The sequence below is a fragment of the Lytechinus variegatus genome, chromosome 11 (genome assembly GCF_018143015.1).
Source record: "Lytechinus variegatus isolate NC3 chromosome 11, Lvar_3.0, whole genome shotgun sequence".
NCBI lineage: Eukaryota > Metazoa > Echinodermata > Echinoidea > Temnopleuroida > Toxopneustidae > Lytechinus > Lytechinus variegatus.
The window spans coordinates 30,254,137-30,267,703 of record NC_054750.1 but is presented as its reverse complement, the minus strand read 5'-3'; the positions used below and the strand labels follow the sequence as shown (position 1 = coordinate 30,267,703).

The 13,567-nt window shown below is 35.6% G+C and overlaps 1 protein-coding gene and 1 long non-coding RNA gene across 7 annotated transcripts; one reads left to right on the top strand and one right to left on the bottom strand.

Moving 5' to 3' along the window:
- The first annotated feature begins 4,958 nt into the window (after positions 1–4,958).
- On the top strand, positions 4,959–5,351 carry LOC121424056. Its single transcript, XR_005971332.1, has 2 exons — positions 4,959–5,045; positions 5,270–5,351. It is a non-coding gene; the product is annotated as an uncharacterized LOC121424056 (long non-coding RNA).
- Positions 5,352–6,307: 956 nt separating this feature from the next.
- LOC121424444 lies at positions 6,308–13,201 on the bottom strand. 6 transcript variants are annotated; one of them, XR_005971380.1, is made up of 3 exons: positions 13,063–13,201; positions 10,198–10,343; positions 6,308–6,985 (listed from the first exon to the last, which is right to left on the bottom strand). XR_005971380.1 is itself a non-coding variant. In XM_041620132.1 (3 exons), exons 1-3 carry the CDS (start codon positions 13,132–13,134, stop codon positions 6,982–6,984), a joined length of 228 nt encoding a protein of 75 aa, XP_041476066.1. In that variant the 5' UTR covers positions 13,135–13,201; the 3' UTR covers positions 6,308–6,981. The 6 variants fall into 6 exon arrangements, 5 of the variants coding, with proteins under 5 accessions (XP_041476066.1, XP_041476062.1, XP_041476063.1 ...); XM_041620132.1 differs by having other exon boundaries at positions 10,192–10,343; XM_041620129.1 differs by lacking the exon at positions 6,308–6,985 and adding an exon at positions 8,527–8,596 and having other exon boundaries at positions 10,192–10,343.
- Positions 13,202–13,567: the final 366 nt, after the last annotated feature.

The window sequence follows — 13,567 nt, the reverse complement described above, 5'->3', positions numbered from 1 at the left end:
TGTTAACGAAGATAATACTTATAATAGAGAAATGAAGATGATTGCGATAGTAACAGCGGTGATGACGATATCGATAACTATGGGAGGTTATAGACCATGTACAGCACAAGATATCAGGAGCAATTTTAAATATGATTACATGACGATTTCGATACGAAATATTTATCATAAATCTAGATCTAGTACATTAATGTACACTTCAGGGGCGGATCCAGCTTTCGCCAATAGGGGGGCCGAAAAATATTTTCAGCAACATTTTTCTCGATTGGCCGCCATAATTCTATTTTTTGTTGGTTTTTCAGGGGGTAGTCCTAACTGAAGACTGAAGTTTTAAGTAAATGTTAGTTTTTATTGTTATAAACAAGATAAGGTATCTCATGTGGTCATACTATATCATGCGAGCGCGTGCAAAAAATTCTTTGATATTTTATGTCCTTAGAACTGAAGATTCTGAGCAGTTTTTATAATCATGAACAAAGATAAGTATCCAACTAAACAATGCGAGCGCGAAGCGCGAGCCGAAACGTGAAAATTAAGGGACTCAATTAGGACTGTTTTTAGTGATTAGTGAAGAGGATACAAGTATCACCAATTAAATAATGAGAGTGATATTCCGACCTGAAAACTGGACGGTCTAAGCGCGTTTTTATTCAAAATTAAAGAACAAGCTTGTTTGCATGTCTCAAACAATTAAATGCAAGCGCGAAGCACGAGCTTAATTTTTTGATATACTGACATGATACAGGAGCATTTTGACAAATTTTGGAAAGAATTTCCAAAGAGGATAGGTATCTCACAAATAAAACAATGCGAGCGCGCAGCGTGAGCTGAAAATTTTGATATAACAATTTGTGTAAATAAAAAAAAAATGAAAGCTTGATGCGTGAGCTAAAATATTGTGTGCAAATTGATTTCAGAACTGGATATATAAAGTGCCATTTAATCCTCTTGAATGGGATTCATTACACAGGTAATGCGAGCGCGATGCGCGAGCGAAATTTTTTTATATAAAGTCTGTTTTCCAATTCTTCCCCTCATCTTTTTCTTGTTTCCTTTCGGGGTCGGGCCGGCCGTTACGAGGCTGTAAATTACACATCATGGGTATAAAAGCTCTTTCTTACTTTTCTTCCTGCTTTTCGTAGTTTCTATCAAGAAACACTTTTTTCTGCAGGTTGTCAAAAAATAGGGGGGCCGGGGCGCGAAATTATTTTTCCCACCATATTTCTTGACCAAAATACGAACTCATTTGCATACAGCCAATCAGAGACGATTGTTTTTTCCTCTCGATCTTTCGGTCGACATGATATGAATATTCATGCATGCGTCTTCGGAGTAAGAGTACGCATGCTCGTGGACTTGCTTTTCCTCAGTTCTCTTTTTTAGCTCTGGAATGAATAAGAGTGCGCATGAGTACAAGCAAAGATGCATTCAATATCAACCAGCACCAGAGCTCGTCTCTCGCGCTATCAAACTAAAAAGGAATCAAAATTGTATTGAGACAATACTGACACAGAAATTGTTATTTCTAATCTAGAGATTTGGGAGAGTGGGTAGATAAGGCCACATGTTAGTTTTTAGCTCAAATGGTTTTCTGATAGTAGTAGGTTTTTAGGCAGTTCCTTAGCACAGATTTTCAGCAGAGCCAAAGGTCCAGTGGAATGCACGTGTCAATCATAGTTAACTTGTATAAAGTATTATTGTCATGTGCATGCCATAACTGTAGTAAATTTCACCACTTTCCCTTTTTTCTGACTGGATGCCTGTGAACTCAACATGTCCAATGGGGTATATGAGGCTAATACATAATTAAAATTCTATGGTTACATCTGTTGAAACTTTAAAATGCATGTGGTGTAGACATCGCAACACTGTCTTGAATAGGATAAAGTATGTGTCCACTACCAATAAAAACACGTAGATACACAATAATATAACTGACAGTAGAAAATACAATCCAATATTTCCCCCCATAATATTGGATGGGATTAATTAATCTATAATAAAATGGGGGAGTTTTGGTAAATAACTAAATTGCAACAATATAATTGTTACTAAATGTTTAGTTATCGTTTCAAACCAATTGATTTAACACATCTAATGAATAATGTCGGTCTACTCTAGATCTAGTCATAGACATCTAACATATCTACTGCTTTACATTAAAAAGATATAATTGGAATTATACAAAAAGGTGGCCTTATTTATCCCACTCTTCCCTGTTTAATTTAGGAGTGATTTTTAGTTACGTTCTTTAAAGCTCCATAGGTTATTACAAAATTATCAGTATGCCATTGGTGTTTTTGGATTTGACAATTCATAAGACATTGACGTTTAAGTGATGGTAGTGGTAGTCATCGATTGTGATTACGAAGATGACTGATAATTCATCTGACAATGATATTCTAAAGATCATTAAAATCATCATATACATGTAGTCATCATTATAATCCACATCATTCATCAAAGTAATATAATGTAGAAGCACCAGCATCTTGAAGGTCAAGTCCACCCCAGAATATTGTTTATTGTAACTGATAGAGCAAAATCAAACAAGCAAAATGCTGAAAATTTCATCGCTGAAAATCGGATGTAAAATAAGAAAGTTATGACATTCCTAATTTCGCTTATTTTTTTTAACAGAACAGTTATATGCACAACTCATTATGCAAATAAGAGAGTTGATGATGTCCCTCACTCACTATTTTGGGGTGTTTTTTTTTATTTAAATTACATACAATATTTCAATTTTTACAGATTTGACAAGTATCAACTTAACTTAATCATGATGGTCATTCCACATGTTCAGGGAGAATTACAATTTGCTTCACATGACAATGACAAGAAAATTAGATTTTTTCATATAATAAAATACAAAACAAATAGTGAGTGATTGAAGTCATCAATCAGCTCATCGGCATACTGACCAGCATGCACATACAGTATAACTGTTATGCGAAAATAAGCGAAACTTTAAAATGTCATAACCTTTTTTTTATTTTACATCCGATTGTGATGATGAAATTTTCGTTGTTCTGCTTGTTGGATTTTTCTCCTTTTATTCAAATCAACTTTTTATTGGGGTGGTCTTTTCCTTTACCATCATAATTAGCACCATCATCACAATCATCAATACAGCTATCGACATAAAACCATCAAAATCAACATTAACAAAGAACATCAACTTTAACATATAGTACATCATCACGATTATCATAATAATAATTCCTCATCACTAGAAGAATCATCAGCATCAATTTCGTCAGCATTATCATCACCGCTATCATCATCATCATGAAAGAGAAAATGAGCATATAATTGCACAATTTATGCATTGAATCATTTGTAAGCCAGTCAGTAATCAGCTGACCAATAGTGTGCACTCTTGCATTTAATGATTTAATGTAAACTATATTTCGCACGTTTAAGAAACAAAAACTTTAATTGTATAAACTTATCCTCTCATGAAGACGATTAAACCAAAGTCCACTAGTGTTTCACTCTTAAACAAAATACTAAAGCAGTTTCCAGCTCAGTTACTTATCAAAACCTGCACATGAATATAAATACTTAACACAAGACCACATATAATATTTCCATCATATAGACTGGTAGATAGAAATATTAGGACACTATACCAATTTTTACTATCGCTAAAGCATTTCCCAACTGGGTTTCAACTAGGACCAACAAACCTCTTTTGTCCATGAATTTAGAATATATATATCTACATAAACAAAAATGTTACTTCCCATAGTTTAGTTGAATTCCTCAACTTGATAACATTACATGATATTTAGTCAGAATCCTTTTTAAAAAAATCAAACTCTGCAGGTCCAAAAATTCTCAACATAATAATTATTATTCGTTACAATTTTGTGGCATCCATGATCCACCCATAAATATTTGTGAACAAGTGTGACATGTGAAAATGCTAAGATAAAATAGTTCGAGAAAAAATCATAAGTATTCAAAGAGGATTTCAGTAGTGGGATAGAGGGTGCTTAAAATCTTAACTGCTGGTTTGAGAAATGTATGTTTATAATCAGCTAAACATCAAGACAAAATTTGGAGTGTCCTTGAATTTTAATCGAATTCAAAATTGACCATTATGTGCGATGCTGTTCACTGATTGGGCTATTCTTGGGTAATGATATATCTAGTCACTTATGTCACCATTCATTGCCTGCCATATACTAACATGTTTAAATGAACTTTTTTCCACATTTGGAGGATATAAAAGATGAATTAATCTATTTAAAAATTTCATTATTATTTCAACAAATTTTAATACTAATTTTTGTGGGCAAAAGCAGTCTATAGTTTTTTTTAATATTTTCCTAAACTGCTGATATAAGCTTGTAACATACATGCATATAGATTTTTGGCAAAAATATTTGAATATCATTTGAAAATCAAATACCACCACTGAACTATATATACATTAGATTTAAGCTCTAAATTACTTTGGTGTCTACTGTCACATGAAATAAAACAGACGTGTATGCCACTATGCCTTAACTTCAATGTAGCAAATGTTTCCTAAACTGTTGTAGCTAGTCCATAAAATACAAAAACTGTTCATAGATAATTTTGAATTTTATTGAAAGAATGACATTAAAGATAAGATTGAATTTTAAATTTTGAGTTTTAAAATTAAAGTATGTGCATTAGTAAATTTTACAAGTGTCCCTAAATCCGCTTACCATTTATTCAGGGATCATACTTTAGTAATAATGAGATTTATGTGAAGGGAGAATAAAAAGATAAAAATGAGCATGAAAGTTTGAAGGAAATTTCGACAAGGAATGAGAAGTACATGTATTAAAGGGCACTTTGAAAAATAAGAACACGACATGTATACAAATCTCAAATGGGCAACTTGGTTTCTCAATGTTAAAAATTTACCGCTACCTGGACAATACAACATGCATGCTGTGTTCCAAAATTACTTTAATTTCTCTGAATCACCTTACTGAAATAAACTTCTAAAAAAAGTTTTGAAATCTCATTTTGTTCAACTATATTGATCTGGCTCTAAAGGCCTGGTCACACCGCCCGAGCGTTGTTGGAGCGGTCGTGGAGCGGAGAGAAAAAAATCATCACTGCTCGCTACCGTTCACCATTTTCGATTTCGATTGTTTTCTTTTTTTGTTTTCAATTTTTTCCCCAATTTTGTGAGCGAAATTCGACCCTCTCCCCCTACCGCTCAACAACCGCTCCAACAACGCTCGGGCGGTGTGACCAGGCCTATACACGTATGTCGGGTAAGATCACAAGTCAAAAGCTGAAAAACCTGCAATATGTCTGAAGTTTCATAAATCATCTACGGTTTGGAAATCCGAGTTTGATTATTGCTCTCTTATCCAGCAATAATCCATGCATATTTGATTTCAATTAAGATTGTGAACATTTTTTATAACTTTTTTCTATGATTATATCTTATACAAGTGCAGTGCTTTGAAACATGGGAAATATTGAATAGATGCAAAATGGCTTTAATACATTTCAGCCATGCAGCTGAGAGACAAAATGACATTATGCCAAACAAAAGAACCTGTTCTTAATCTCTTCTCCATGACTACCAGATTTCATGCCACACTTTGAAATATTGTTCTTTGGCATTCTCATAAAAAAGTAGGTATGGGTAAAAAAAGTATTTCCGCTGTTACCAAGCATGTCAATTATTACCGTATACTAACACGCAAGAGTAAATATCAAACTCAAATAAAAAACAATATTTGTATCATAAATAGCATATAAAAGTGAAGTACATCTCGAGACTTGACACTTTAATAAGTATTTAATAAAACTGCATGTTAGATGAAAGGGGGGGGGGGGGTGTCCAAGACTTCATCATAATGACATGACAAACATGTACATGTACAGTATGTACTTGCCAATTCATTCTTAAACAATTCTCTAACAATTAAAAACAGAAACATTCTTAGAAGTCATGAAAGGAAAATATCACCAAGGGTAGTTATTTCAATAGAGCTCGGCCATTACTTTGTAGAATGTGCTTTACCAAGAGATTGATTATTTTTTAACACATTCACTAATGTTATGCTTTGCGTCTAGGAATACGCTGAGAACTGAACGGCAGTTTCTTTCCTGGTTTTCAAACAATCCTTTGACGGTCTGCCACCACCAACCATCTTTCTCCTAGATCATGCAGTTGGCTGAACACCAATCGTCTGCATACGGACTAGAGATTTTTTTTCTTGCCAAGAGCACCTGCCACCCGAGAGTAAGGCCCACATTCCACAGAATGGAGACCATTGAAAGACCACTGAAAGACATTAGATTGTTGAGGTCTTACAGCGGTCTTGTTCTCTGTGGAATGGGGGTTCAAGCATGGAAGCTAACCCAGTATTTGTTCCAGAATTTAGTTTCAGAAGTTTCTTGGTGAATTTATGTACTGGTCCTCCAAGGAATTCTTAGTCTCCTATGTAGCTTTGCTGTAAAGCAAGAAATCCCTTGTTTAGCTCATTGAGTATTGGGTCACTTCCGTTCTCAGCACTTCATTTTGATGTGCAACCGCGTGTATCAAATTGGTTTTGAAGAGAGCATTGCAAGTGTAAACTTGCTAGCCATGGATTCGTAACAGCATCGTGTCCATTGTCTGAAATCTCATCGTGTCCATTGTCTGAAATCTCAACATCTGTGCAGACAGCTCCTTCATTTCTGTTTTCCCCATCGTTCATCGAGTCCATGCTGTGTTCATCAATACCATCATTTTCATAAGTTGTATTGCTTATGGACTCCATTATCAAGTTGGTTTCTGCTTGTTTTGGTCCACTTTGATGGTTCAAAGAGATAAACCATTCTTCTGGGGCATTTGCACAGCCTGTGGCCACCTTGTATGTTAAGTACAACAGTTTCCTCACTGGTACATCATTGGCAGAAATGAAGTTCCAGCAGCAATGGATGTTGAACTTCTTGACAACTACATGTAGGTATTGATGTTTACATGTACATGGGCTACCTGTAGAGACAGAGAGAAAGAATGCCATGAAGTAGACATATATAATATCAGATGAGACTCATGCAGAGCTATGGAGACCCATCAGTTCATATTTATGTGATTGAGAGGATGACTCTAATTCATGTAAAGTTTCCACCAGGGCTTTGGTTCCTTGCTGCAAAATACTGCCCCAACCCATTCCTTAATTAAGCTCGCGCATGTTTTATTTACCAATTACAGTGTAGGCCTACTCTCATTACAAAGAACACTGATATAACTCCCACTATATAAACAAAGTAATTCTTCTGATCTTAAATTTCAAATTTTGTTTGCATAAGTTTTGCAACCCTGATTTATGTATAACAATATTTCGATATAAATAATTTATTTGGTCGCAAGGATTTTTTTCTTAGGAGAGTCAACTGCACTAACTAGCGACAACATGACAATACCGGGTATTCAAAGTTACAAATTCTACAATTTTAAGTATTAATGCCAACGCTTTGTTTTACTCATAATCAAGCAAAACCTAAACATTAAAAAGGCTAAAAAGTAACAGAATAGTGTATAAGAATAAACTGAAAAATAACAGCACAAAAGATCACAGATTCAATAGATTTTTCTTGTTGTATACCGGTTGTTGCGAATTGGTCTCAAATGATGTGTAAGCTTTCACAGATAATCTTATAGAGCAACGCACAAACATGCCTAGCAGTCCGAAGATAAATCATGCAAGTGTTGAGGAATTAAGGTCTTTGATGCATTAGATGCCCCAAGTCCAGATTGGGTTAGTTAAAGCTTAATTCATATAGTTTAAAGCTCTCATTAAAGTACTGTTAACTCAAATACATTTTTAATAAACCCTAACCCTATTGGACTGGAGTCCATTGAGGCTATTATGCCCCCCCCCCATCTGTATCTGATCAATCTGTAGATATATTGTAAAAAAATCAACAGGGGCGGCCATAATGCCCCCTTCCCAATCGGATTAAGGTAAAGACATTTACATTGTACTGTCAAATCTCGACACACAAACATTTTGGGGTTTACAGTGGTGTACCATATGCATAAAAAAACCTTATGTTAGATACTTAATTTTATCATTGATACATTATGTTTATGACCACATTTGTTACGTATATTATGATATTTGTTTTAAAAGTGGAATCAATAAATGAAATGAAATGAAATGAAAATGACAAAAATGAAATTCAGTCTTACCTGCCATTCCTTTCCTGCAATCCCAGACACCGAGAGCAGTATCTACCTTGTATTTTTGTGTATCAGCCGTCTCACTAAAAATACTTGGCAGAAATCGCGACTAGAGCACCCTGTCCAGTCTGTTATTGCAGACATCGATAAGACGTCTTTCATAATACATCTCCACCCTTGTGACAATGAAGACGACCAGCTGGTCCTCTCAAGGATCTGATCCTTCATTATGCGCATGGCACATTCTGCGAAGGTTTTTGTGTTGTTACGAATGTTCAGGTCAGCTCGGTAACACACAGCCCCAGTCATCTTTCTGGCATAGATGTCCTCCAAATGCTTATGTACATTTGCATTATGTCTCCAAGGTTTCATCATTTATGATTTCCTCATGCTTTGCCTCCAATGCTTCGACAATATAACCTGAAATGAAAAAAGACAATTTATATCAGTGCCACATGTTGAGAAAATAGAGAAAATGTAGAAACAAAATTCACAACAAGAATAAGTGTCACATCCCCTGGATACAATCAAACTGGGGCTGTATTTTGATGTCAGGTAGGGGAAGGAGAGAGTGAACAATTGTTTTGCCTTTTGCATGTTAGGTAACTTAGGACCAATATGACCAATAAGTAACTTGCCGTAAAATTCATTTATTTGGAAACATTATTTTTTCCAATATGTAACTTTTTCTACCCCTCACAATGAAGGCATCGTCATCTTTGAAAAAAAAAGAGTCAAATGTCTCAAATTGCCCAAACCTTGGGCTAAGTTGAGCCCTAAAAAATATGTGCAAAAGCTATGTGACAAGATTCGCAAGAACCAGCTTGACAATATTTTTTTTTATAAAAAAAGTCTTTTCATTTGCTAATTCTCTATAAATAAAATCATCTACTAAAACAACTGTCTTGTCCTCTCTGCCTGCATATCATTGGCTTTGTAAGAATTGTTTATACAGTATATACATGTACCATGCCTATTCTAATATTTGTTCAACTGTATTTATTCTTTGCCAAATTAATTTACTAGCTAGGATGGATGAACATGTGATAACATGATTGTGATGATGATGCAGTATAGTCTAGTCAGCGAATCTAGAAACAAGTGGAGTGCCTCTGGCAGTCTCACCTGCATCACGCCATTTTACATGTATATATAGTAGCAGTGATTATTTTGAAAACTACTATAAAATAATTATTCACAAAAAACACAATTACTATGTTCATTGACAATAGATGGCAATTGAACATGCGACCCAAGAATTGTCAGTGATACTTGATAACCCTATATCCACATTTTATAAACTATATAAACTTTGAAAGTTACGACAGCAATCTAATAGCTTCCAAACTGGCCACAGTTCAATTAAATGACCTTAAATTGATTAAATGACCTTAAAATGTGACCTAAAACTCACACCGGATCTTTAGTGATACCTGGGCTCCGTAACACAAAGGTTTGCAATCAATCCCTAAATACCAATGACCAATCAAGATCATCGTTGCATGCGCACTCTGTTTAAAATGACAGAGAGCCAATCAGAGTGGCTCTTTCATATTTGCAATTCATCGCAAACCTTTGTGTTACGGAGCCCTGATTGCTCTTATGTCCCAGTTTCATGAATCGGATCCATAAACTTTTAAAGATGGTAATTCAACAGATACCCCCAACTAAGCCAAAGTTTATTGACCCTAAATGACCTTTGATGTTGGTTATGTGACTTGAAACTCATGCAGTATGTACAATTAAACATGACCTCATATCTCCATGAATTCAAATCCAAATAACATATTAGCCTACGAGCAAAATTGCAATTTTTATCCATGCAAATTATTCTTATTTCCCTTTTTTTCCTTTGATCTTTTTTCGATACTTACTGTTGTTACAACAGAAATGAATTATGTTGAAATTTTATCCAGGTCAAACAATGGACTTACTTGACCAGCAGTAAAATAGAATATGGTGCAAAATTTTTCAAACAGTATACCCTGTACAAAATGGATGCAAAATTAAATTACCCGCACTTCCTTACTCTCCCGTCTGACCTTTCAAAGGTGCTGACTTTCACAACAATAATCAGGCCCGCTGGACAAGATGTGTTCTTTGACCCCCTGCGTTGATCAGCTGTTGCTGTTCTTGGTTTGGCTTTATGTTGGCAGCGAAATTCAGTCTGAAATGAGTGTAAAATATGCATGAACAAATTGTAATATCTTGACATTTGAAATTTGAAAAGGGCTAAAATAATTATACACCTGGAACATGTGCAAACTTGATTCTTGAAATTAACTAAGTATGACAGGTTGCCAGCATATATAAATTAGACTTTAGTCATTAAAATAATTTGGTCACACATTTTGTAACCTCTGGACAGCCTTCCAAAGACATCAAATATAATTCATAATTCTATGACCTACAAATGATCATAGGTACAAGGTTTGTTTCTATTGATTTGTGTTCTAAATGGTTATTAAAGACATTTTAGCTTGGTTACCACAGTGGTAACCTCAGGCCTTTTTTTATTAGCATGTTTCCATAATTAGGCCTATCTAAACTGCAATAAGCATGGCATGGGTAAACATTGACAATTTGATCCAAGAAAGTTGAAATTAATAAAGCTATTTTTACTGAAGTTATTCAAGTCGAGGAATAACATTCTGACAATAATTTCAAATTTTATCACCATGATAAACCTGTTTAATTCAATTTTGGTGCATTTCAGGCCAAAACGGAATAACTGGTATTCTTTTGTAAAGACTAAAATCGAGGAGCCCCATCTGGAAGCTTTTGCATTGTAACCTCGTAACAAGTTAATGGTGGCTGCACGATAGCGAGCCGTCTGTGTACGAGGCCGAGGAGAAATTAAAATTAACAAGTGGAATGCCGCTGGCCGTCTCACCTGCATCACGCGGTTCAATATAGCAGCAGTGCTGACTTTGAAAACTACTCTAACTCGCACAAGATGTTCAGTGATACATGGTTACTCTTATGTCCACTTTTTATGAACTAGACCAATAAACTTACAGAGATATGATGGTTATTCAACAAAAAAAACCCAACATGGCCAAAGTTCATTGGCCTTACATGACCTTTGACCTTGATCATGTGACTTGAAACTCGCACAGGATGTTCAGTGATACTTGATTACTCTTATGTCGAAGATTCATGAATCAGATCCATAAACTTTCAAAGTTATGATGGTAATCAACAGTTACACCCAATTCGGCCCAAAGTTAATTGACCTTTGACCTTGGTCACGTGACCTGAAATGCGCACAGGATGTTCAGTGATACTTAACTCTAATGTCCAAGTTTAACGAACTAGACCAATAAATTTTTAAAGTTATGATGGTAATTCAACAGATACCCCCAAATCGGCCAAAGTTCATTGACCCTAAATGACCTTTGACCTTAATCATGAGACCTGAAACTTGCACAAAATGTTCAATGATGCTTGATTACTATTATGTCCATGTTTCATGAATCAGATCCATAAACTTTCAAAGTTCTGACGGGAATTCAATAGATACCCCCAAATTCGGCAAAAGTTAATTGACCCTAAATGACCTTTGACCTGGGTCATGTGACATAAAACTCACGCAGGAAGTTTAGTGATACTTGATTAACCTTATGTCCAAGTTTCATGAACTAGGTCCATATGTTTTCTAAGTTAAGACATTTCAAAAACTTAACCTCAGGTTAAGATTTCGATGTTGATTCCTCCAACATGGTCTAAGTTCATTGACCCTAAATGACCTTTGACCTTGGTCATGTGACATGAAACTCTAATAGGATGTTCAGTAATACTTGATTAACCTTATGGCCACGTTTCATGAACTAGGTCCATATAATTTTTAAGTTATGATGTCATTTCAAAAACTTAACCTCAGGTTAAGATTTGATGTTGACGCCGCCGCCGTCGGAAAAGCGGCGCCTACAGTCTCACTCTGCTACGCAGGTGAGACAAAAACTCCTCGAAACAGAAACAGCTGTCAGCGTGTGTGCAAAAAGCAGCAGGAAAAAAGTTTCACACGCGATTCGCATTCATTGTCAAGAACAATTGCATACGTAAGACTAGTCTAGGACTAGGGACTCACTTGTTCACTGCAACCATCCTGCCTGTAGGGAATCTACAGGTAGGACTATGTCTATGGCATGCCAATGCTGTACATACCACACACTTAAAAAATCATTAAAATATCACTTTTGTGACCAAAATTACTAATTTCCTTACATAGTTGCAATTGATTTATCATTAGTAACTTGGGAATAATTTTTGTATTCACCAGAGCACTCAAAGACTTGAATTTTGGGCATATTTTTGTGTACGCCCTCTATTGGTGGAAAGTAATATGGCAAGAAAATTTCATTTTTCAATCTCTGTTTTTAAGAAAAAATATTTTAAAGAACTAAATTTACATAAGAGCCAAGGTACATGTATATGATAGCTGCAGTGTAGGGCCTAATGAAAACTGACAGTGTGAAATAATCAAGCATTTGTCTCATCATAGTCATAATCATAGATAGAAAAATAGAAAATAAGCCAAACATTGCCACCCTCATTTTGCCACACATGGAGATGTAAATGAGAACAAGGTTATATATAACCTTGTTCATTGAATGAGTGGGGTCTATATTCAATAAACTAGTAATAGTAGGCCTATAACTACCTCGAGCGAAGTTCGTGCAACATACAGGCTCCACGCCACGCTTCACTACCGCTGCACTTCGCTCCACCAGGGTTGTTCCATATCCCTGGCTCCACCTAGGCGTAGCCCTAGTGTAGTGGAGTGGAGCGAGCCTGCACGAACTTCGCTCGAGTCGAGGTAGGTTCTACGACTAAGTCCTTAACTTGTTTCTTTAGACGGTATCTTATCACAAATATGAACTTACCTCTAACCAGCGTACTTGTTCAGGATCTGGCTCTGCCTCTGTCGAATGCGAGCACAACACAATGTTGGACATTTTGTCCAGAAAGAAGATCTATTCAACTTCAAGTTGATTTCTGAAATAGCTCGTCGATGCCCAAAATAAAAAACTTAAGTCCATGCGCATGCGTACTCCGAAGACGAAAAATCGAGAGGAAAAAACAATCGTCTCTGATTGGCTGTATGCAAATGAGTTCGTATTTTGGTCCAGAAATATGGTAGTCTGGTCAGTTAGCGGAATTATGTGGACACGGTGGACAAAAGCGTGATTTTTTCTCCAGACCTTTGTTTATGTATAAGAATTAAGAATGGGGTATGCTCCAAAAAATCTGGCTGCAGGAACAGTGAAAAAATGGGTGAAAATGTCAGAATTTAGGAGTTCAGATTTGTCTGGTATATAGACTAGCGCTAGTGCAAAACTCAATAGCAGTGCATTATTTTGCATTGGATTAGTTCTTGAATTCAGACCC